The sequence below is a fragment of the Hipposideros armiger genome, unplaced genomic scaffold, assembly GCF_001890085.2.
Source record: "Hipposideros armiger isolate ML-2016 unplaced genomic scaffold, ASM189008v1 scaffold_709, whole genome shotgun sequence".
NCBI lineage: Eukaryota > Metazoa > Chordata > Mammalia > Chiroptera > Hipposideridae > Hipposideros > Hipposideros armiger.
This window is the reverse complement of record NW_017732059.1, coordinates 458,803-483,725: the sequence shown is the minus strand read 5'-3', so window position 1 is coordinate 483,725 and position 24,923 is coordinate 458,803. Positions and strand designations below refer to the sequence as shown.

At 52.9% G+C, this 24,923-nt stretch overlaps 1 protein-coding gene across 1 annotated transcript in view; it reads right to left on the bottom strand.

Annotated features, from left to right (window-relative positions):
* The window catches only part of PRKX (protein kinase cAMP-dependent X-linked catalytic subunit), a 68,844-nt gene extending 45,173 nt beyond the window's left edge, over positions 1-23,671 (bottom strand). The window contains exons 1-2 of the mRNA XM_019627104.1: positions 23,503-23,671; positions 143-311 (exon numbers count right to left, since the gene is read on the bottom strand). Coding sequence (XP_019482649.1) covers positions 143-311; positions 23,503-23,671 — 338 coding nt within the window. The remainder of the gene's footprint in view (positions 1-142; positions 312-23,502) is intronic.
* Positions 23,672-24,923: the final 1,252 nt, after the last annotated feature.

Below are 24,923 nucleotides of genomic sequence, written 5' to 3'. Positions count from 1 at the left end.
CGTGGGGGCCAGGCCGCCCCAGCTCGGCAGCCTGTGCGGCAGCACGCGGGCACCTTCGGCAGCAGAGCTCTCTCTCAGGTGGGACCTCGCGGGGCCCCGGCGACCGGCAGGAGCGGTGAGGGCGGGCCCGAGGCGTACTCACAGCTTGACCAGGAACGGGTGGCTGACTTCCTTCAGGACCGACTTCTCGTTGTGCACGTGCTGCTCCTGCTTCAGGCGGATGACGTCTGGGATGCTCATGACCTTCAAGGCGAAGAAACGCTTGGCCGTCTTCTGCCTGACGAGCTGCACCCGCCCGAACGTGCCAGTGCCTGCAGGGGGAGGAGAAGCCACACTGCGTTGGGATCAAGGATGCACCCGCGGGCGCACCCCGTCTGTCAGTCCTGCGGGAGACGTCTGCTGAGAAGCCTCATGCTTGGAGTTTTCGTTTGAATGCACATCGGACACACACACACACACACACACACACACACACAGAAGACGCCTGCCTCTGAAATGTTCTTTAATCGGGGGCCATCGTGTGTGCCAATGAGTCACCCCAGAGAACACGCTCACAAGCCCACACGTCCAAGGAGAGGTACAACGAGAAAACGTGCGAAATGCATCCCTTCAACGTGCCTTTTCCTCTCTGGGCTTTCTACTTAAAGACAGGGTACGTGACCTTACACACAAACGCTCTTTTGCAACACTGACGTCTGCCCAAAACGCTTGGTGTTTTATTTTAAAATGGGCCACGGACTGGAAGAGAGAGATGCTGGTATTCCCAGGGTGAGGGGACAATTTAAAAATTGCAACCACTACAAAGATGCAAGGATATCAGGGAAGCAAACCCTCTTTTGTACCCAGGTGGGGCATTTTCCTCTGAGCCTCGCATGGACCCCGCCTTCTACCCGTCACACAGGCTGGCAATCATTTGCTGCAGCTGTGAAATCAAAGGTCCAAAGGGGTTTTGTCTATGGCCACAGGAGAGAGAAACTAGGGGCAGAAAAATGCAAGTCTATCTGTGTGCGCCTCTGGCTGTCCGGCACGCAGGATGCTTAGAAATGGCGGCTGCCTTTTCTGTCCCTATCAGTCTAGCAAATAATGCAGGAGGAAAGCTCTTCTTCCTGAGCACAAAAATGTAGAAAACGGTCCACTCACAGGGCATCCTGACTGGAAAAAGTGGCAATCAACCCTTTTTTTCTTTATCGAGTCTGGAATTGCACATGGCAAGCAAGATGAAACCAAGAACAAAGTTATCCTCAAACAATACAAATTTTTTTCTTTTTTGTTAGCATTTTCTATGAGATGAAAAGCCCCGAGCTGTAAAATAAATCTATTAGCTAATGGTATGGCAGGTAGAGGAGGACAGGTAAGTAACCTTGGCTTCGCAATGTTTTCATCATGAATATTTTATTATAAGCAGAAGTAGGCAGAGATCTACAAAAATGAAGAAAGTGTTGTGTAAGAGAATATAGTCAATAATATTGGAATAACTATGTACGGTGGCAGGTGGGGACTTGACTTTTTTGGGGGGATCACTGCATAAATATATAAATGTCTACCCACTATGCTTGTAACACCTGACACTAATGTAAAATACTCCTGAATGTCAACTGTAACTGAAAAAAATATTTTAAAAAATCAACCTTTAAATATTTACATCACAAAGCATCGATAACAATAAAAAAGCAGCAAATGTTGAGTAACGCATTTTTTTCAACTATATTCTCACGAAAAGATAACTGGGAAACAAAAATGGAGTTGTATTAGCGTCAAGTGGCATCATGTGGATAAAATTATGTGGCATGAGATCAAAAGAAGAGAGGCAGTAGGGAAAAGGCTTTGGGGAGAGTGAACTGACAAAGCTTAAGTGTTTATATGCAAACAGTGACGTTTCTATTGGGTAACGTGCATTTGAATGGAAGTGGGCGATGTAAGCGTCTACTCCAGCGGTTCTCAACCTTTCACAGGGGTCGCCTAAGACCTTTGGAAAACACATATTTTCGACGGTCTTAGGAACCGAGACACCGCTCCTCTATCCGTCTCCAGGCCCACATGCAGAGACGCCCACATGCGAGTCCCCGGCGACCCCTGTGAAAGGGTCGTTCGACCCAAAGGGGTCGCGACCCACAGGTTGAGAACCGCTGGTCTAGCTCAACTTTTGACTTTGATTTGATCTATGAACTTGGGCAAACGGATGAACGCTTTTTGGTCTCCTGTGGTTCCTCTGTCCAACAGGATAGACAGGTTCCTATGAAGCACCAATGTCTGGCCGCGCACGAAGACTCTAGCAACGAAAAGCAGGCTGTGTGTTTTGATCTTTCTTCCACTCCTTGGTATTTTTCTTCTTACTCATCTCTCTCGACCGCACTAAGGAGCCCATTCATTCCCTGACGGTGTTTCCTAGACAATATTTTGTCTTTTTAGCATTTGTACTTGACCCTGAACTATGCCGACGTGAAAGGTGACACAGGTTTTGATGGACAGCAACACGTTATTTTATTATTATTATTATTCCATTTCTGTCTGCGATGTCTTTTAAGCTTTCTTTCTCCGAGCTGTGTTGAGTTGTAAACACTTAGAACTCACATCACAGACCTTGGGCACTGACGCCGACAGATGCCTTGTTTTTACTCTGGGAGACGCGGCCAGTCTCTCAACGGCGCCAGCCGATGACAGCACGACACAGGACATAAGTGTGATCAAGAAGGACAAAACCGACAGGCTGTAATTTTCAACTCGGTCTGCTTAAATCCACCGGAGACAAAGCCAACATGAATGCGTTGGTGTTAACTCGGCATTAGCACAGAAGGAAGGAAAAGCACAAATCGAGCGTTTCCTGCTGGGTGTTGGGTGGCTCGCCAATCTCCAGCTGACATTATCGAACGGTTGAAAGTAAAAAACCCATGGGTTGTTTTTTTTTAAGCTTTGCTGCAGGTAAGGATGGCCAGATAGCCCTCCTCTGCCCCATAAGACACACGATGGAATATTACTCGGCCATGAAAAAGGAAATCCTGCTATTTGGGACAACACAAACGGACCTTGAGGACTTTCTGCTACGTGAGATGAGTCAGACAGAGAAAAATAAATACCATATGATCTCAATTATATGTGGACTCTGAAAAGAGCAGGCTCCTAGATACAGAGAACAGACAGGTAGTTGCCAGCGGTGGGGGGGATGGGGGCAAAACGGGTGAAAGGGGTCAAAAAAGACAGAATTCCATCCCTAAGATGATTAAGTTTGGGGGAATGTAACATGCTACACAATGTCCTATGGCTAACAATACCGTATCGCATTCGAAAGTTGCAAAGATCACTTCGTAAATTCTATAAATGTCTCCCCACGATACTGTACACCTGAAACTAATATAAAATAATACTGAATGCCACCCATAACTCAAAAATAGTAATAATACACGTAGAAAAAAAAAGAAAGTCGGTAAGAGATTAAGTTGTAAAAGTTCTCATCACAAGAGAAAAATCTGAGGTGTGAGATGTTAAGTGGACTTATTATGGGGGGAGGGCAGATGGAGACGAGAACCGAGATCCACCGCACTATATAGCTCTTAAATTTTTATTTGTGAACTGTGGGACTCTTTAAGCTATACACTAGTAAAGTTTAAGTTCACCTGATCAATGAAATTGATACACTACATAATTATTGGAAAATAACGATGTCATACCATAGGACTTTATGATTGTAAAACTCAGTTCTTTGTCTTGGCATTTTCCCCCTCGTGGTGATATCAGAAAAGATTATAAACTGCAATGTATGAAATAAGAAATGTTTATTGAAAGCATCCCGTTCTCCTTTAAAAAGTCAATTTTTGAAATTATTGCGACACACACAAGTAAAACTTCTGTTTGGTGGGGAAAAAATATTTCAAATGGTATTTTTAAAAGTGTGCTACCTCTGTGATTAAACTTAAAGCCACAGCACTGCACACTTTAAAAGGCCGAATCGTATGGAATAGATATCACATCTCAATAATCAAAAATGTACAAAAAAGAATGTGTGCTTTGGATAATCCTATGAAGATTTAAAAAAAACTGCACTATTTTCAAAGATTAGCTGAATAAACTGGACCGAATGCAGCTCAGCCCTGGGGGAGGGGGTTAGTTTTGTGAGTTCACTTGTCTAGACAGCTTACAAAAAAGAAGAAAAAACAAAACAAAACAAAAACACAAAGAAAAAACCCCAGTGCCTCCCTCACCGTTCTGTCGCGTCAAGCAACATTCAATTCCCCATTGTCCTGTTTTAAAAGATAAAAAACAGAAGAGGCCGTTTAAGAGCCACAAGTCTGCCTCGTACAAATGATTTGTGAACGGATCCTTCCTGTGTGCTCTCCAAGACAGAAAACGAGCCGTCACAAAGGACAAAAGGAACACAGGAAGTCCCTCCCCTTCCCCCGCCACACACTCACAAATGTCACACAAGGAAGTGCCCGGGGTTGCGGCTCAGCCTGGCTGCTCACAGGAGCTCCTATCTGCAGCTCCGAGGACCACCTGGGTGACAGACCTGTTACCAAGAAGACCAAAGGCTGGTCTTCCTCCGTCCACAGGGCCCGCGGGCCGGGTTAATAAGCACGCAGCCCTACCCTGCATCCGGGATGGGACGCGATGATGTCACCGCACCCCACAAATCAAAGACGACGCATCAGCCTCCGGATCAGGGTTTCTCGAGCTGAGCGCTACTGACACTTGGGGCTGGAGGAGTCTCTGGGGGGCCGGGGAGGGGGATGACATATCCCCGGCCTCTACCCACTGGACGCCAGCAGCCCCACCCTGTCCCCACAATTGTGACAACCAAAAATCCTTCCAGATGTTGCCCAGTGTCCTTGGGGGATAGAATTACCCTTGGTTGAGAAGCATGGAGATGGATGACAGATAGAAGATAGATAGATAGATAGATAGATAGATAGATAGATAGATAGATAGACAGACAGACAGCCAGCATCTCATGCCAAGACAGGTCTCTCAGCCTCAGCACCACCGACTTCAGGGCTGGATGACTGATGACCATCCTGTGCACCCCAGGATATTGAACAGCGTCCCTGGTCTGCAGCCACTTCCTCCGGTTCCCCTATTGTTACCATGACGTCTCCAGACATCGCCGACGGTCCACTGGGGACAGCACTGCGCCCTGCTGAGAACCACCACCTTAGCGCAGGCACCATCCAGTAAAACTCTGGTGACAGCAACCATCGCCACCTGCCCTGTCCCCGCAGCGGCCACAAGCTCAGCAGAGGCCACGGAGGCTCTCAACTGTGGCACCTGCGTTTCTGTTGCATGGAATGTGTCTAGGGGCTGCCGCCGTGACAGACGCAGCATTTGTACCCCTCAACGCCCACCCAGTTCTTGTCCCAACGCCAAGTGCCAGCTCAGACACTGAGCACACCCCACTCTGGACAACACGCGCTTCCTGAGGTCCGTGCTACAAACACAACGCAGCCCTCTAATCAAACACCGAGTGAACACAATGAAGTGAGGGCTGTGTTCGGCCACTGTCGCCGTGTGACTGTGTGTCGGGCGCCCTTACGACCGAAACAGCCCTGACGCACACAGGCTGCTCCGAAATCTCACGTCCGTCCCTGCACTCACGGTAAACGTGATTTGGCGTAGCTGTACCACCTCGGACGGGCTCACGTGGCGTTGGCATCAGGACTTCGGATGACAGGTAGGGGCCTCAGGGACTTACGGAGGCAACTGCCCTTGGTCTCGATTAGCGGCGATCAAGACACAGTGACTTTTGAGGACGTCAAGTTTCACAGGGAAAACGGAGGGCGGTGCAGACTGCAGGATAAGGCGTGAACGGCAGGATCAGGGAGGTGAGGACCATACAGATCTGAGATTCCTGAGGCTGCAGGAAGGCAGGGATTCGGAAACCCTTCCACGCCAGGGGGACCGGGGCTCACGGGGCTGACAGCACCCAAGTGCCTCGGTGGGTCTCTGCTGTGTCCGCTTTCGTTTGAAAGATTGCCCTGTGCTCGGAGGCGCCAGTAGGCACAACGGCAAGAACGCTTCGGAGGCTGTGATATGAATCAAAACAGAGGCCCGAGACAAGGACGGTGAGCTGCGGGGGAAAATGGGGGGCACGAAGATGAGCGGCCAAGGAGGCAAAGAAAAGATTGGGGGTGAGGACGAGAGGGAGGGTGGAGACGGCTGCAGGGCAGGGTCTAGGCATCTGAGCAGTCACGTCGTGGCAGCCACACAGACAGGCAGCTCTGACAGGCGTGCAAAAGGTCTGCTGAGTTCTTCTGTTTGGGGAAGAACACCCCAAGTTCCATGATGAGCCCTGGGGCGATGACGAGCACTGTGTCCCCCAAAAGGCATGTTCAAGTCTGAACCCCTGGTGCCTGGGAGGGTGACCTTATTGAGAAAGGGGGTCTTTGCAAACTTGATTAATTAAGGATCTCAGGATGAGATCTTCCTGGATTAGGGTGTGTCTTAAATCCAATGACAACTGTCCTTGTCTAGGGACGCCTGGAGCCCCCAGGAGCTGGACGGGGCAGGAGGGACCGTCCATTGGAGCCTCCGGAGGGAGTGTGGCCCTGGGACAGCTTGGTGGCAGCTTCCTGGCCTCCAGGACGGGGGAGGATGCGTGTCTGTGGTTCTGAGCCCCCAGGATCACAGGGGTTTGTTATGACAGCCACGGGAAGCCACCACAGAGAGCCCACGGATGCCCAGGGAGAGATGGACCCCCAACAGGCATGGCCTTGGGGACACGCCCTCCCGCACTCAAAACAAAAGGTGTCCCTAGATTCGCGCCATGCACCTGACAGCCACGAGCTGCAGGACGGTCCCTGAAACAGCATGCGTGCATAAGACCACCCTTTTGATGTTTAAAAATTTTTTTTTCATTAAAAAAAATGTTTTTTTTCGGTAATCCTACTGAGACGCGTCTTTCTGTTCCTCTTTGGAAAATCCTATTTCTGCCGAGAGAGCCCGTACCCTCTCCACCTTCCCTGAAGACATGACTCAGAGGGAGACTTAATGTTTAACACATGAGTTACATTTCCCGTTTTGTTTTCATCTTAATCTCTTCAGTCCCTGGCATGACCGGCGTTTTGTGGGATCCCATGTCCTTACTTAGCTCGGTATCTAACCCAGGACAAGGTCACAAGAAACGCCGGGTCCGCGGTCTTTCCCTGTGTACCAAGGAGACGCTAGGGGGGAAAATTCGAGTTTCCACGTGTGAGCGAGGCCGGGGGACCCTGGGAGGGAAGGACTTGGGGGAACTTCACCCTGTTGCCCCATCGCCCATGTCCTTCCATTTCTGTACAAAGAAGCGTTTGCTATTTAGGCGCTGATGGTTTTCTGAGCTCTGCTCATCCCAGGAGGGTCTGGAGCTTTCCTGCCTCACCCTCCCTGCAACCCCCACGCTCCTTAGAGCTGGTCCGGGGTCTGGCCTGGGCAGCTGTCTCCTGCTACACGTCTTCCTCATTTATGCACCACTTTGCCATCAGCTCTTGGTCCTCCCGAAACCAGATGGATGCCATTTGCACATGAGCCCTCCACTCCCTCCCGAATTGTGTTTACAACCGTTTGCGTCCTGTGTTCCTACAAATCAAGTGTATTAACGGTTTAATACAAACTTGGGAGAGGTAGGCTATGCAGTGTGTAGGGATGTGTGTGTGTGTGTATGTGTGTGTGTGTGTGTGCGCGTGCTGCCTGACACACGAAATTATTCCAGTGGTGACATGAAACAAATACATTCCATATAATAATATATAAACTACTACTTCCGCTCTACCTTCTCAAGCAAGTACACTGGTCTGTTGACAAACTCAATCTGCTCCATCAGTGAAGATGTTTTGCTTGCTTGAGAGTTTTGCTAGGAAACGCTCCGATAACGTTGAGACGATAGGTCATATAAAAACGGAAGCTATCGTATGAAGGGGTCAGCGTGGGACCTGGCATGATAGATGCTTAGAAAATTACAGTTGCTATTAATTTCTTTGGGAAAATGTCATTAAGCGTCTAGACGTTGGATTAGATTAGGGAAAGGAGGTCTTGTGGACTTGTGGACGTGTGATCTATCTCAGGGGTCATGTGAATCGGGACGGCCGAGAGTATTATCAAAAAGCTGTTTTCGTTGCTAGCAATAGCTGCGTCGGAGAAAGCACTTGAAAGCTATCCAGATCTTCCGCAATTAAAAAAAAAAAGTGGCCGGTGAGCTCAGGTGGTGAGAGCGCAGGCTCATAACACCAAGGTTGCCGGTTCGATCCCTGCATGGGACACTGAGCTGCGCCCTCCACAGCTAGATTGAAACAAGTACTTGACTTGGACCTGATGNTACATTTCTACCCACTCGAATGGAACCAAAACGCCAACTGGACTCCCACACTGGTGGCCCCACTGGTGAGGGCAATGATGTAGCACCCTGTCCACCCAAAACACATCCCACCCGTGACACGGAGGGGAAACACTCCCGAAAGTAGGAGCCGCTGAGAAGCATTCACAGTGTTGGCTTCATTATTTTTCCACAAGGTAACGCAGAAAAAAAAAAGAGCCTGCCAAGTTTACCAAGAAGAAAAGCTACCCGTGGTCTTTAATTGCCTATTCAGCATGCTCGGGACTCCTGGCCAATGACCCTCCCTCTGCCGTCTTTATGTGACTCCCGCAGGTGGCTCAAGCTTTTCTTCCGGGACTCCTGGGGGCGGGCCTGCAGCTCCCAGAGGGTAAGACTATGCCCGGCTGCCTCGTAACGTTAGAACTGGTTCTGCCCGTCCAGCACGGGGGCGGGGACCACAGAGGTACCAATTAATGCTGGCACACAGTTCCAGCCAGGCAGGAGAGGGCAAACATGGGACAGCCTCAATTAACTCAATTCATCCCTTCCCTGGCATGCACACACACCCACACCCACACCCACACCCACACCCACACCCACACACACCCACACACCCACACCCACACACACCCACACACCCACACACACCCACAGCTTCACGGCCACAGCCATTGCTAATGGGAACTAACATTCTCCTCTTGGCCAGGTACTTCATGGGAGAGCATTTTACGGTTAACGTGGTTTCTTCATTTCTGGAAGTCCCCGCAGGTGACGAAAGACAAGGCCAGGTTGCGGGGCAGCTGTCCACATGACCACACTCTGGGATGTCCTCCCCTGAACCCCCACAACCCGTGAGTATGTCACTCTACGTGGCCGTTTCGAGGTGCTCATTACAGATGCTCATCGGTTGACATAAAATGGGCAGATGACCCCGGGTGTGACCCAGACGTGCTGGCCTGGAAGGTGGAGGAAGGTGTCATAAGTCAAAGAACGGGCAAGGCTTCTATCTAGAAGCAGGAAAGGCGAGGAAACAGAAGCTCCCACGAGTCCCCAGAAGGACCCAGTCCTGCTGACCGGTCAGTGTAACTAAGATCCACAGCCGCACTCATAACCTGCACAACTGTAGGGGGGGGAATAAATGCTGTTTTACGCCACTAAGTTTGGGGTAATTTATTGCAGCAGCCCTAGCAGGCACAAACGGTGTGAGAGGCCAACAGAAAGATCACAGGAGAAAACCAAGGAATGATGACCTCAGATGACCTCACAGTGGGCTTCCTCTGGGGTCCCACCCTGCCCGAACCCCAGAGCTGGAAGGAGGGGGTGCCCCAGGCCGGGGAACAGTGGGCAGTCCCGGCACAGTCATGACAAGTCTACTGATTGGAGTGAGCCCCGTAGCCATGCAAAAACCACCACCATCCAGCCTTGAAAACGCGATGAGCCTGGGAAATGATGTGACATCTGCCTTGGAGGTGCTCACGTCCTGGGGGATGCAGAAAGGACAACTGTCATCGGCGCTCACGGCCATGGCTTGAAGTAGTGTCATGGCGGACGGGGGGGGGGGACGGGACACTGAAGCCCGTTGCTCATCACCAAGGGATGGAAGACACACGACGCCCCCTACACACACACACACATGCACGCACGCACCTGAGACGCCTACAGGAAGAGGAACCTCCCTGGGCGGCCGAGTGCAGCAGGCTGACCTCTGATGGCTCAGCGGTTTCAATGAGCGACCTCCCCCACCACCCCAAGGGTCTCAACTCCTCGCTGAGACCTCCTGGAGGATTATGTGGACCAGGAAGGGGCTGATCGACACGTACAGGCGTTTTCACCGTGGAGTGGAGAAGTTTTGGACACAGGCAGCAGTGACGGTTGTACCAAAGTGTGAACTCATCAACGCCACGGATCGATACACTTAAAAATGGTTTTAAAAGGCTCGTGTTGTATATTATTTTCCCTCAACAAAAAATTCTTAAAAAAAGAAAGATGACAGAGTTGCCTGACCCACAGGGGCCACTCAAGGTGACTTTTGCGGGACACGGAGGGTCCCTGCCAAACACGGCATTACGGGGACTCTGGAGGGGACCGAGGCAGCATCTGGGGCCACAGAAGACGGCTGGATTTGGAGACGGGTCTGTAAAGAGGGGACTACGGCAACATGAGGTCACTAGGGTGGGCCCTAACCCATTAGAACTGTGTCCTTACAAGAAGAGGAGGTGAGGACACAGACACACACAGAGGGACGGCCATGTGAGGACACGGGGAGCAGACGGCCGTCTGCACACCCAGGAGAGAGGCCTCGGGGGGGACCAGCCCTGCAACACTGGATCTCGGACTCCAGCCTCCAGGACCTGGAGGGAATAAATGTGTGCTGTTTAAGCCGCCCCAGTCTTCGAAGTTTGTTTCTCTAAACACATTAATAAAACATCTGGACAGACATGCCATGGACTACTGCTCAGCCATAAAAACAGCACGACAACCCAGGGGCTTCCCAAGAAGAGGTGCTTTTAGTGTTATCTGGGAAGGTCCCATCAGACGGGGCCACACGGGCTCCCCTACGTGTGAGTGACTAGATGGATGGATGGACGGATGGTGGGTGGATGGATGGATGGATGGATGGTTGCATGGATGGATGGATGGATGGATGATGGATGATGATGGATGGATGATGGATGGATGATGGATGNCACACAAAGGGTGGCCTCACAGGCACCAGGGCCCACTGGGGCGAATCCCACTCAGTGGGCTAAGCTGCCTGCACAGCAGCCTGTAAGCTGTGGACGTGGCCAAACCCCACAGCCAGTCAGCCTGAGGGTCAGTCCCACCCACTGACCTGCCAGCAGCAACCAAGGCTCAAGTATAACAGGAGGGGACACACAAGCCACACGGGGACAGTCCTAGAGCACCCAGTGCAGGTGACCAGGGAGCCTGTGCCAGGGGCTCACAGGGCACCTACTACATAAAGCCACTCGGCCAAGATTCGAAGACGTAGCGGATCCACCTCATACACAGAAACAAACACAGAGACAGCCAAAATAAGGAAACCAAGAAATGCAGCCCAAATGAAAGAACAGGAGAAAACTCCAGAAAAAGAACTCAACAAAATGGAGGCAAGCAACCTGCCAGAGACAGAGTTCAACTTGTTATAAGGATGCTCAAGGCACTTAGTGAGAACTTCAACAGAGAGATGGCAAGCATCGAAAAGGACACAGAAACCATAAAAAAGAACCAATCAGAAATGAAGACTACAATAACTGACATGAAGAACGCACTAACAGGAGTCACCAGCAGTCTAGATGAAGTGGAGGATCAAACCAGTGGGACAGTGTAGCAGAAAACTCCCAATCAGAACAGCAAAGTGAAAAAAGAATTGAAAAAAAAATTTATCTTGGAAACCACTCCATGTGCTGACCGCAGTACGTCAGACAAAGACAGATGCAATGTGATTTCATTTATAGCTGGAATCTAAAGAACAAAATAAACAAGCAAAACAGAAACAGATTCATAGATACAGAGGACATTTTGATGGTTGCCAGATGAAGAGGGGGGTTGAGGATGAGTGAAAAATGGGAAGGGATTAAGAAGTACAAATTGGTTGTGACAAAGTAGACATGGGGATGTAGGTTACAGCATAAGGAATATAGTCAATAATGTTGTAATAACCGTGTATGATATCAGATGGGGACTAGATTTGTTGGGGTGATAGGTGGGAGGGGGTTGGGGTCACGGTGAAAAAGGTGAAGGGATTAAGAAGTACTAATTGGTGGTTACAAAATAGTCACGCGGATGTAAAGTACAGTGTAGAGAATATAGTCAACAATATAATAATAATTATGTATACTGCCAGGCGAGTACTAGGCTAGTCAGGGGGATCATTTCTTAAATTATATAAATGTCTAACCACTATGCTGTACGCCTGAAATTAATGTAAAATAATAGTGAATGTCAACTGCAATTGAAAAAATTTAAAAGTGGGAGAAAAGGTGAAGAGGTTCCAGGTATAAAACAAACAAGTCACGGGGATGTAAAGTACAGCATGGGGAACAGAGTCAATAATATTGTGACAGCGTGGGACAGTGTCAGATGGTGGCTGGGCTTATCATGTGGTCACTTCTTTAGGTCTATAAATGGATAACTATGGTGTACCCCTGAAAATAACATAATGTATGCTCGCTATATTTTCATGAAACTCTTTAAAAAAATAAAGAAAACAGTGTGTCCCTTTTCAAACATGGATATAACCAGTGGGTGTGGCTCCTGGGCACTCAGGGTCAGCCTTGGCAGCCCCCCCGCCGGACTCAGCGGGGAGAGACAATCCACGCAGGTCTTGGAGAGGCCACGGGAGAGCCCCCGACACAAGATAAAGCCTGGAAACCCGCCTCGAGGTGTCCTGCAGGCAACTCCCCCGGGAGCTCAAGGCTGACTCACTGGAGCAGCTCCCACATGAAGACCCTCGCCTCACACCGCAGGGAAGCCGGACCCAGCCGTGCAGAAGGACGGACGGACCTGCCTGGGACAACGCACGCCTCCTCCCCAACCCGCTTCCATTGCCGACAGAAGGCCAGCCTCGGGGACACTTAGGGCGCGTCCATGGAGGAATGGCTGGTCAACTTCAAATGCATCCAGTGCCTACTGCTACATTTCTGCATCCACTGCCTACTGCTACATTTNCGCGCCACTCGGCCGGCCCTGATTTTTTATTGTAAATTATTTTTTCCTCACGATGTTACAACAAGCGGCATCTACTGCCTGTGAAGAGGAAATTGTGGGAGTTGCTGTCTCAATGCCCTTTCGGTTTGGGGAGTGCCACTCCAAGTTTTATTTTTCCATCTCTGTGGAACGATTTCCTTTGGAGTTTTCCCCCCAACATGAGCTGGCTCACTGTCCCCCTCCCTTACCCCCTAATTGCAAGCCTCCAACGTGAGCACACACCCCCACACACATGCACACTCAGGCGCACACAGAGTCCCACTTCTACCTGCCCGTCCAAATTCAGACCCCAGCCCCCAAAGCGTCACAGGGCACTTCGTCCTGCAGGGACCCAGCTGCCAGCGGCCACACCCAGCCTCACATCTCCACAGCCCTGTGCTCTGTGCAGAGCTCCTGACATAATCAAGCGAGATAACATCCTCCACCACATGAATGGCCAGCCCTTCTGAAAGAGCCCTCTAGAGGTGGCCCTCCACATCTCTGGAATGAGTCATCAAAACGTCATCAAAACTACATCCAGATGGATGTCCTCAAGAGAATCAATATACTGCCTGCCCGCGAGACCTTCTCCTTATATTACAGCCATTATCTGTAGCAACGTGTGCATTTTCATAGGGATTTGTGAGACGATGTCCTTGTTCTGATAATCTGCTGGGAAAACCAGTATGAATTTCCAAGTGGGCAAGTGGGGTAACCAAGGCCTGGGCAGCCGCAGAACCTGCTCAGTCTGTCCTGTTTTCTAACAAGACCCGGGACCAGACTTTACGCCACTTTCGAGTACCACCTGGGAACTCGTAACTGCTGGCCCCACAGATCCAAACGACCAGAATGCTCCCAGCCGCGAAAGATCCGCTGTCCAGAAGGTCTGGTGCTGAACCCCCCTAAAGCCTCCCCGAACCCTGAATCCAGGAGACAGAGTTAAACCTTGCCTCCTGTGTCCATGTCAGTCGAATCGCAAATAAAAGCTTTTTCTGTTCTCCAAAGCATATGTCGCAGTATTGTTTTCTATGGAGGGTGGGCAGCGAGCCCTTGCTGGGTAAGGAAAACACTGTGTCAAAAGTGGGTCATAGGGCCGGCCGAGTGGCGCGNTAGATTGAAACAAGTACTTGACTTGGACCTGATGGGTCCTGAGTGGAAAAACACCGTTTCCTATTTAAAAATAAAAAAATAAAAGAGCTCGCTCAAGAGTTTGAGCTCTGAGCAACAGCGGTTCGAGTCCAGCCCGAGCTGAGCAGCCACTGAGCTGCCAACAGGTAGCAGGATGGCTCAGCTAAAAAAAATAAATAAATAAAATAAAATAATTTTAAAAAAATAAAAATAAAAAAATAAAAAATAAACAAAACAAAACAAAAAACTGTCCAGATCTGCGGGCCTCCTGGGAGGCTGCATTTGCGGTTTCTGGTTTTACTGACTCATATTATCGTAAATGTCTACGTCTGTGCTACCCAATGCAGCGGTCACCAGCACAGGTGGCTGTTCAAAGTTAAATGAAGGCACATTACAGTCAAGAAGTCAATGCCACGTGGGGTGGGGTGTACAACAGATAATGCCACATGGTCCCCGAGTTCCAGCAGGCAGCCCTACTCTGAGGAATCCAAGGAGGACAGCGGACGGTTGTTATGACAGGTCCACCAGCAGAGACAGGTGACTCAAGAGCTTGTCATGCCAACACGTTGAGGGAGTCACGCCCACGGGTGGGTTGCAGGACGCACGCACGCCAACACATTGCGTCTGCAGGAGGGCCCAGCTCACCGGTGGCCACATTGAGAATGACACTTGTTTCACGTGCCAGAGTTAGAACTCAACCCTGAACTTATTCTCGCTCACAGAAAACACATTCAAGGTGTGCGCTAACATGAACTGCGTAACGGGTAAGCCCTTCACGTAACAGTTCGTGAAAAGCCTGCACAGCACCGAGAGCAACGCGTGCACACAACCATGCCGCTGTGGACCGACTGCTGAGTCCTCCCACCGTGAGCATCTTCCGTTTCCTAAAGCTCCCGACCCCAGCTCCTTGTCCCTTCTCTCTCGCAGATGCGAGCCGTCAGGTCTTTAAACCGACCTAACGCTTAGTGCTGCTGCCAGGGTAACGGATACTCTGTAATACACCCACTTTTCCAGTGTCTGGCTGGACCAGGATTCTGGGGTACCCACTGTGCCCCAGAGACTGGGCTATCTATTGTAGCTACAGGGTGAGGTAGATACAGACCAAGTGCCTCCTTCACCCAGCTCTAGGTCCACCTGACGGCGCCCCACGCTTTCGGTCACTCGGGGACCTGAACCCGAGTGGACGCCATGAAGTCTCCTGCCCCACAGCCTTAATCCACCCCCATGATCCCTTGGACGGTGGGCTCTCCCCGGTCCCTGCCTCCAATCCCTCCTAAAAGATCCCACCTCAACCTTTGTGTTGATCGTGCAGGGTGTTGCTTCCCTTAAAAATGCCCATAAACGTCTAGGTTGGTGTGAGACACACAGATCACTGGGATCTAAGCCGCCTCTGCATCCTTCTGTCTCCCAGTCACACCCTTGCATTCCAACTGGTTCTCTCAATTCCCGCCCCTTTACCCCCCAAAAAAAACACCCCTCTGTACTCCCTCCTTCTGTTTCGTCTCCTTGCTTCCTCTCTAATGACGCGTCATCCAGATCAGACCCATCGCGAAACATCTGCCATCAAACATCTACTTCCTTCTCGGCACCTTGAAGACAGTCCTTGTCACATTCGACCGTTTCTTACAGTTATTTCTATAAGGAAGCTTCTGGAAGACGAGGACAGCATGCTGTGTATCCTTGGACGCCTCCCCCAGCCCCCACATAACGGCTGCAGTTCCCTGCGCAGAGCATGGATTAACCCCACTTTCGAAACACCCTCAGGAATGCCTTTGCTATGTTGCTCCAGACCGAAGTTCCCAGGGGACCCACCGCCCACGCCTGGAGCAGAAAGGAATGAGGTTCAAAGGACTACATTTGGAAGACGTGTCCACCTCAGGTGGGAGCAGGAAAATGGCAAAGACGGGTTAAGTCTACAGACAGTAACAAGTGCAATGGAATAAAAAATACAAAAGAATAAGCAAGCAAGCACGCACTCCCTGTGCTGGTCAGAGGCGATGCCATCCCGTGTCAGGCAGCCTCTGGAAACTCCACCCCACACCCATGCAAGGCGGAGAGAGACAAAGCAAGTGATGTTTTCCTACGGCTGTGACGTCATGGGCTCCTGGAGAAGTCCTCAGGGAACCCCATGCCCCTCGGGACCCCACCTGGAGGACTGCTTTGATCTCAACTGCGGTCTGGCTCTTCAACAGAGCATTTCACGGGGGCCCCCGTTCTCCAAACAAGACCAAGCCTTGTATTCTCAGTAGATTTCGGGTTATGCTCTCTGCAACGGAGACGGATTGTTACTCTGTTAGGTTCTGCATTCGGCCCTTGTCATTCTCATTTCATACTTGCTTCACCATCGTTTAACAGCCCGATGCATGACATCCGGGCGTTCTGAAAATCTTGACGAAAGGACACATGCTGACCTAGTGCAGCCAGACGTATAAACTGCCTTCTGTGGGAAGCGTTTCTACAGGTTCTCGCTTCCAACCACACCTTTCTTCTCCTCCAGGTTCTAAAGGGCCACGTGAGACTGTGGCTGAGACGTGTGTCTTCCTCCGGCCTTTGTCCTCTGTCTTCGGGGACACCCCAATTCCCACTGTACAACCCAGAGGGAAATTTTAAAGCTATCCCTGTGCCCCTGCGCTGGGGGTAACCATCCAGCTCTCCTCTTTGCGATCTAGGATCTGGGCACGTGCACAGAATCTACATGTCTACTAAGGAAACATCAAACGGGTCCGTCTCCTACCTCCTGCGTCTGACCTTTGCCCAACGAGAGGCAGACAACAGCTGTGTCCCCGAGGCACATTTTTACACAAGCCCGATCCTAGGGGACCAGTGCAAAGTCGGGGCACCACAAACACCCTTTTCCAAAGGAAAGCACGCGCCATCCTTTGGAGACATGGTGTTCAACGCCCACAAAAAATTAAGTAAAGAAAGACAATGTGTACATTCCTCGAGCGTGTCCCTCAAAGCCACTCTCTCCGACTTGACGGCTCTCCTGTCAAACGTGCCTTCCGTCAAGCGCCCAAGACCACAGTCATCCTGCTTTCGAGTTCCCTGTCATCGCGGGATGCTTGCAGTCCAGCCTCTTCTGAGCTACGAATGAAGCCGCCTGCAACCCCAACCGCCACGCACAGCACTGTTTCCAGGAGATCGGCTTCCCAGCAGNTGGATGGATGATGGATGGATGATGGATGGATGGATGGATGGATGGATGGATGATGGATGGATGGATGGATGGATGGATGATGGATGGATGGATGGATGATGGATGGATGGATGGTAGATGGATGGATGGATGGATGATGGATGGATGGATGGATGGGTGTGTGGGTGGATGGTGGAATGGGGGGCTGCCCTTTAGGGTGCCCACACCACGCCAAGCACCGCAATACATACATTAGCTCCTGTACCCCCAGAAGCTCTGCAGTGTCCTCACCAGCCACATTTTCTGCAGGGGAAACAAAGTTGGAGAGAATGGAGGCCACCTGCCCAGACACTCAGCTAGCAAACAGCCCCCGAGGTGGTTTTCGCCCCCACGCTGCCGCCTCTCCTCCCAGCTGGGAGAGGATGACCCGTGGAAGGACGCGGCGAGGGCCACGCCCTCCATGGATGCAGAGAAGGGGGCCCCACATGCAATGGCCAGCCCCCCTTGCGGGTCCTTGTGCAAACCAGGGGACACGGTTGTACCGTGCCCTGCACACTGCTGACCGTCTCAAAAGAGCTGACGCCTATCACCCATTAGTTTCCTCTCCTCCCCAGCAGGAAACAGCGTGTGGCATCTCAAGGAAAAGAGACACATCCATGAAATGGCACTGAAGGTGGTGCCGCTGTGGTTGCACAGGGAAAAAAACCACCACTGGAGAAAATACGGAGAAGCCCCAGGATGCCACTCCCAGAGACTGACAGTGGTTTACTGAGAATGCTGAGCACGCTTCTCCCGGAAACAACACCGTGGTGAGCAGCTGTGCGTGAGCTCAGCGACGCGGTGGTGGCGGGGACACTTCTGTGTCGTGCGGTGCCTCTGCCTTGTTCTCCCGGTGACAAAACTGGCCTGTCTGGTGGTCCTCAGCTGTGGAGGGACCCACCCAGGAAGGTCTGGGACCACCTGTCACGGTGTCACAGCCCCATCCGTATGGGTGACCCAAGTTGGGGCAGGGAGCGTTGTCCCTGGACACAGAAAGAGTCGTGCCTTCCACCAAAGCACGTCGGATGTGACTAGGTGTGCCTACCGCTGGGGCACCACCTCCACCCCAAAGGGAGGGGTTCAGGGGAAGGAAGAGAAGGCGACATGTGAGGGGCAAGTCTAGTGTTAGGGCGTGAATGTTTGTGTCACCCCGAAATCTGTGTGCTGACGCCGTAACCCCCAGTGGGATGGACTTTGGAGGCGGGTCTTTGGAAGGAGATTAGGATCAGGTCGTGAGGGGGGGGGATCCCCGTGGTGGGTGAGATTGGGGTCTTTATGAGTCACGAGAAAACCTGCCTCCCTTCTGCCCTCCCCCATCACGTGAGAACACGGTGAGAAAGCAGCCACGTGCAACCCACAAGAGATCCCCCCCAAGTGCCTAACCATCACGGCTCCCTGATCTGAACTGGGGCTTCCAGCCTCCAGAATGGTGACAAAGTGGATCTGTGCTGTTCATAAGACACCCGGTGGGTGGCGGTCTGTTCTAGCAGCTCCGAGGAACCTACACGCCAAGGAGGGGGACCACGCAAAATGATGCCCGTGGGCCGGGCCATGTGGGACGTGGGCTCTTGCTCTGGATTTACGGAAGTGAGGCGTGAGAGGGCGTGGGCAGCCTGCGGGGGCCTCGCCCTGCTGCCCTCTGTGGGGAGGAGGGAGGCGCAAAGGAGCAGTGGGACAAGTGTGCAAAACGAGCCCTTGGCTCCGCTCCACCCGGCCCCGGAGATGGCCCTCCTCACGCAGTGACTTATAGATGCCTCGTCCTCAGAAATGAATGCAGGGCTCTCCCACTGCAAACTGGAGCCCTGGAGGCCAGCAGGCTGCCACCACGGTGTCCCAGGGCCACGCTGCCTCCGGAGCCCCCAGGGGACGGTCCCTCCTGCCCCGTCCAGCTCCTGGAGAGCAGGTGTTACGTGGACGTATCTGTCACCTGTGTGACCGTCACTGGCTCTCTCACTCTGACTGCCCATGTCTACCCGTGGTGTGTGGCTGTCCATCACCTCGCCTTCCCTTCCGATGGGCCCTTCCGCCTCCTAGAGATGGACCGTGAGAGAGAGAAAAGAAGAATTTGAGTAATGCAGAGCAGAGAACAGGCAAACGCATACGGTTTTTGGTGGTCGCCAACGTCTGGGGAGAGGAAGGCAGAGTGACGGTTCCTGGGGACGGCGTCCTCTTCGGGATGGTGGACTATTCTGGAACTACACAGAGAGGATGGTTGCACACCTCTGCGGATGCACATCAAGCCACTGGCTAGTGCGCTTTAAACGGTTCCTTCTACAGCATGTGAATGTCACCTCAAATAAAACCAACAAAAAAACCAGGGCCAGCCTGCAAGAGTTCTGCACTTGGAAATGCTCTAGATTTCTAGTATCTTATCTCATTTTGACATCCTTGTGACAGTTAAGAGCCGCCCACGTGCGTCTGCCAACATACGCTGAAGCTCCGAGGCCGGATGAAGAGCGTGAAAGGTGAACATGATTTTCTGTGTACTGTTCAGCATGAAACAATCCCGTGGCTTGTCAGCTCCCCCGCCCATTCCGACGACCGATCCCCGCGACCCCGGTTCCACTCGGGAGCTGTGCTCAGGGGTGCTGGGGTGACCAGGACAAATGACAGCCCAGGACACAGGGAGTGAAGTGAGGGCCGAAGGAAGGGAACCCAGACGCAAGGAGAAAATCCTCTCAGTGTAGAGGGACAGGAAACCGATTACACGTGCTTGAGAGGGGACCAGACTATCACTAATGACTCATTAAGGAAGGCCTCCAGATGTTAAGAAAACACACGTTTCCAATCTCGTCACGTGAGATGGTAAAAAAAAAACATAAATACATACAAGGTGTCACGTATGAGCGAGTCGTCTGTGAGGAGGGAGTGAGTTTTGTGCTTTGGGTCTGGAGGCTGGAGGGTGAACGCCCCAATGGGTGGGTGGCATAAAATGACATAGGGCTCCCCCCGTGCCCCGACTCTTGCTCGCAAAGGAGCCTGTAAAAATTGGGGAGCACCAAACAGGTTCTACAGCGGCTCAGCAGGACGGCATCCAGGACTGGTCTGATGTTGCGCAAAAGCCGTAGAAGGTGTCCCCACGGGAGGAGCGCTGTGTGACTGTAGGTATGGTTTCCGGAATCCCCCGGGCGTCTCTAGTGATTTCAAAGTATGTGTTTTTTGAATCGCGCCATCATCTGTGCACACAGAGGGGGGAAAATGGGGTTGCAAACCAGTTCTGCGCCCCGGAGGCCCATCTGGGCTCTTTAAAAAAAAAAAAAAAAAAGTCACCATGAGATTTTTTCACCAAGGCACGTTCAGCATTCACGCGACCCAGCTGGACTTGTGGAGCCGTGGGCCATCTCCACTGCCCGCCATTTCCCATAGCCGTCTCTGCCAGAAGCACAGAACAGGATCTGACACGACATGACCCCTGGGTTTCCTTCTTATTCAGTCACTAGGGTGTCGTGGCCGCCCGTGAACTCGGCCGTGTGTTTCCAGGACGTGTTGGGCTCACGGGCCCTCCCCAGACGGTCCCGCACGGGCTTTGCTGAATGAGCAGAAACCCACCCCGTGGGTTCACCGGCTGCGTTCCACCTGCCCTGAAACGTTAGCACCATCCCAACGTGTTTCAGAGACGGTGAGTCAGCGATTCTGTCCCAAGAACGCCTTCCCCTCCCCTCCCCCCTCCTCCTTGTGTACAGTTCACGGGCTCGAGAAAACACAAGAACACGTGGATGAGGAAAAGGGGTGCTCAGGCAAAAGGAAAAGGAGCACCTCTGTGGGGACAGGGGCTCCCCACAGCCTTCGGGGCGCAGGACAAGTTGAGCCCTGTGTTTCCACCCTGACTCATTCTAGAAGATTCCAAGGGGCGGGGACGATGACAGTCAAGAAAGGTTAAGACAGGGCTGGAGTTTTTGTTTCGGGTTTGTGTGGCGTGTGGGTTGGTTTCCCATGGTGGAGAAGCGGCCTTGCAGAGCTGGAGAACTAACTGCACAGGGGTGCCCTCAGACAGTTTACAGCCACCCCCACCCCCCCACCACCCCCGTTCCCCGCCCCGGGAGGGGGGTGGTGCCTGTCTGCGGTGGGGGCAGGGTTAGGAATGGGGACTGATTTTCCTGAGCCGGAAGCTTAGGATTAGGATGAAGGGCTTCTGCTCCCCCTGACTGGACTGGGTTCTACCTGCCAGGAGAGAGCCCGGCCGGGCCCCTCACTTTTGTCCGCTGTGCCTTATGAAACGATCTGACGTTGCTAGAGACTGTGTCTCAAGAGACACAATTGTCACAGGTCAGAAAGGCCTGTGTGTGTGTGTGTGTGTGTGTGTGTGTGTGTGTGTGTGTGTGTGTGTGTGTTTATTCTAAGGGTTATTCTTAATCTCTTACGTTAATCACACTCAGGTGAAACTTTCCCCAATAAGAAAGGAGTTTAGGCGCAAGAAGGCAGAGAATGTCACTGAGCTTTCCGAGGGGCACACACGCACACACGTCTGGGTCCCTGTCCCCTGCTTGTCCAACACCCGGCACTTGGGCGCCCCTGACTCTGCCTTCAGGAGCCACAGGACGTTATCCTTCCCGAAGAACCAAAGTCTTCATGAACAGAAGCAAAGAGGCCTTGGAGGAAACTCATTTCCAGCCTAGCCCACTCGGTCCCCAGGGGCGGTGACATTGGGCTTGGTCCCCAGGGACTGGGTGACATTGTTTTTAAGGACGAGAGCCGTCGCTGGGCACCTATGCCCACTTGGCAATGCCCACAGGGCAGCAGACGAGGTCATGTCTGCAGCCCACCCACTGCCCGGGCCTGGCTGGCCGCCCCGGCCTCCAGCCCCCGCACTTCTGACAATAGGCCCGAGTGTGTGCCCGAAAGAAATACAATGGCTGGCGCTGTGTGCCAAGGGACGGCAGGCTCTCCACCAACTTTCCATTGTTCGTCTGTTTCCACCTACTGTGGAACTGCGCTGCTGGCCTGGGTTTCTGTCCCGCCCTGATGCCATGCAAAACACAGCCAGCGCTGAGATCAGCCAGCATCGCTTCCCAGGGGACGTGGGGAGCGGAGGAGGGAGAGGCCATGAGGGAGGAAGAGAAACGGAGGGCTGAGAGGGAGACAGGGGCAGACGCGGGGGCCAGGCAGGGTGCCCCCCACACCCTGCTTTCCCAATGAGGCTTCCAGGTGACCCCGTCCTCACAGCCAAGCACGCCCGGGCAAGGAGGCCCCTGGAGGACAGGAGAAGGCCCCTGTCCGACGCGGGTTCCATGCCTCTAAGGCTGTGCAGCTTGGTCTCCGTCAGCAAGCCCCAGTGACCTCATGACCTTGAGCCCGCTGGGTCCTGCTTTCCTGCTGCTCGCTTTCCAAACCGGGGGCGGGGGAGCCCAAGAAAGGACCTCCACACCCCTGCTCCAGGGTCCCACGGCCCCACTCGGCACGCCCCCGTCCGCGTTCCCCTTCCTGACCTGAGCAACATGTGGGCACAACCCCCCACCTCCCAACTTGGCAACAAAGGGTTGCCAAGAAGCCACAGCTGGCTTGTGCCCACAGCTGGAAGCCGGCACCCAGCGGACGTTGGGCTGCGTTGACCCACGCGGGGGGGCGGGGGGGCGTCCCAGACACCCGCGTTTTCAGAGATCCCGCCGCGCAGGGACCGGGAAACCCACACGCCCAGCGCCCCGCCTCGGGTCAAGTTCACAGGCGGAGGACAAAGGCAGAGAAGCGTGGGGCGCGGGCACCGCCAAGTGTGCGATGCCCCGGACGGAAAGCGCGCGCGGCGTCAGGAAACGTCTCTCCATCTGCAGTGCCGCCCCCACCCCCCCAACGCCCCCCAACTCCACGGGACACCTGTCCCGCAGGCCCCGCTTAGATCTCAAGTCCATGCGGAAGTCTCCCTCCGCAGGGCAGAGGGGGCGCTGAGCCAGGCGCGCTGAGCAAGCGCCCTCGGGGCCTTGGGGGTCCCTGCCTGGCAAGAGGAGGGGACCTCCGGGAAGTTGTGTGACGTCGGGGGGGCCCCACACACGGGGGCGCTTTAGGGGCAGGAGGTCTCCATAAGGCGCTTTTGGAGGCGCGGGCAGGGCGCGGGCAGGTTGGGAGGCTCGCGGGGGCTTGGGGGGGTCCCCCCAACTCTCGGGGCGCCTGGGGGGCCGCGGCGAGCAGGCGGGGCCGGGCACAGTGCGCCCGGGAGGCGGCGGGCGGCGGCGCGCGGGGCCCTTTGTCTGTCGCCGGCGTCCCGGGCGCCCCCACGCGCCGGGTCCCCGCGCGTGGCACTCACCCACGGTGGCCAGCGTGTCGAAGTCCTGCAGGCGGTAGGCGGGCGCCCCGTCGGGGGTCCCCCCCGGGCTCTCCGGGGNCCCCCCCCACCCATGTGCCCCCACGATGGCTAAGCCGATGACATCCCATGTTCGATGTGGGCGCTCACGCAAACAGCGTCCCCACGCCATCCACACGGGAGGCTTCGATGGCACCGCTGTTTTGCTGTTTCTTTGACAGGAAGACAAGTGCCCAGGACTGCCAGCTGCTGTCCTGAAACGCATCACAGTTACGGACACACTGCTGGAGCCGGGGACCCCCCCACACTTGTTTTCTCCATGCTTATTACTGAGGCTTGTTTGGTGGGGAAGGAGTTGGGGGGGTTCACTACGTGCAGGGGGAACTCCGAGCGAAGCCAACACCCTCTGGGAGAGAAACACCTACACCCACGAACAACCACGGCTTCATAAGGACAGGCACTGGACACAAGCCACCGGACACGGCCGAGTCCTGGAGACCCAGGCACGCCACTGGGCTGTCCTGACGACGGTCTGAACGGGGGAAACACGGCATCTTCCTGGGGGTTTCCCTGGGTTCCGGTGCCACGTCTTCCCTGGCTCCCTGCGACGCTCCGAGTCACAGCCCAGAATTGTGATCAACATAAAACACTTCAGGAAACTACAGAAAGAAGACTAACAATCCTGTAAACAATAACAGACACGGAGCCCCTTTAAAAGGGACCCAGAAATGCCGTCCCCGAGGACCGGCCTGGCCCGTCTGACGCCTCCAACCTGTTGATGCTAAAACAGGACACAGTCACCTTAGGACGGGGTCTAAGCAACACTGTGTCCCAAAGAGCTGTTTGCAGAGGCAACAAGAAAACAGGTGCCATGACTCCAGGACGGATGACTCTGGGCTGAAAACTAAAAACACTGTTTAGAATCAGCGTCACTATGTTACAGTATCTGCACCAATAGCAACGCCTTCCTTCTGTGATGTCACTGTCACCCTTCCCTTTGTCATAAACACCCCTGGCCTTTGTGGCCTCATCGGAACACTGTCTGGGTTTCTGCCTGAATCAGGGCTTCCCGAGTAGCTATTCTCATGGACCTCAAATAAACGCCTGTCACCTCGCACTTTGGCTTTTCATTTTTAGATGAACGAATCTAAAGCAAACAAAAGAAGAGACATAAAACAAAAATGACAGTAGAAATCAATGATATTGAAAACAGAAAATCAATACAGAAAAAAAAAATCAAGAAAACCAGAAGCTGTTTTGTTTTGTTTTTTTTAAAGATCAATACGATAGACGCACCGGAATCTGTTACCAAAACAAAATGCTAAACTATTTAAGGATGAACTACAGAAATGTCTTCCTAAGTGAAATCATATCCGAGAATGACTATTTATTTATATTCAAGGAACCAGGTGATTACACTGAGT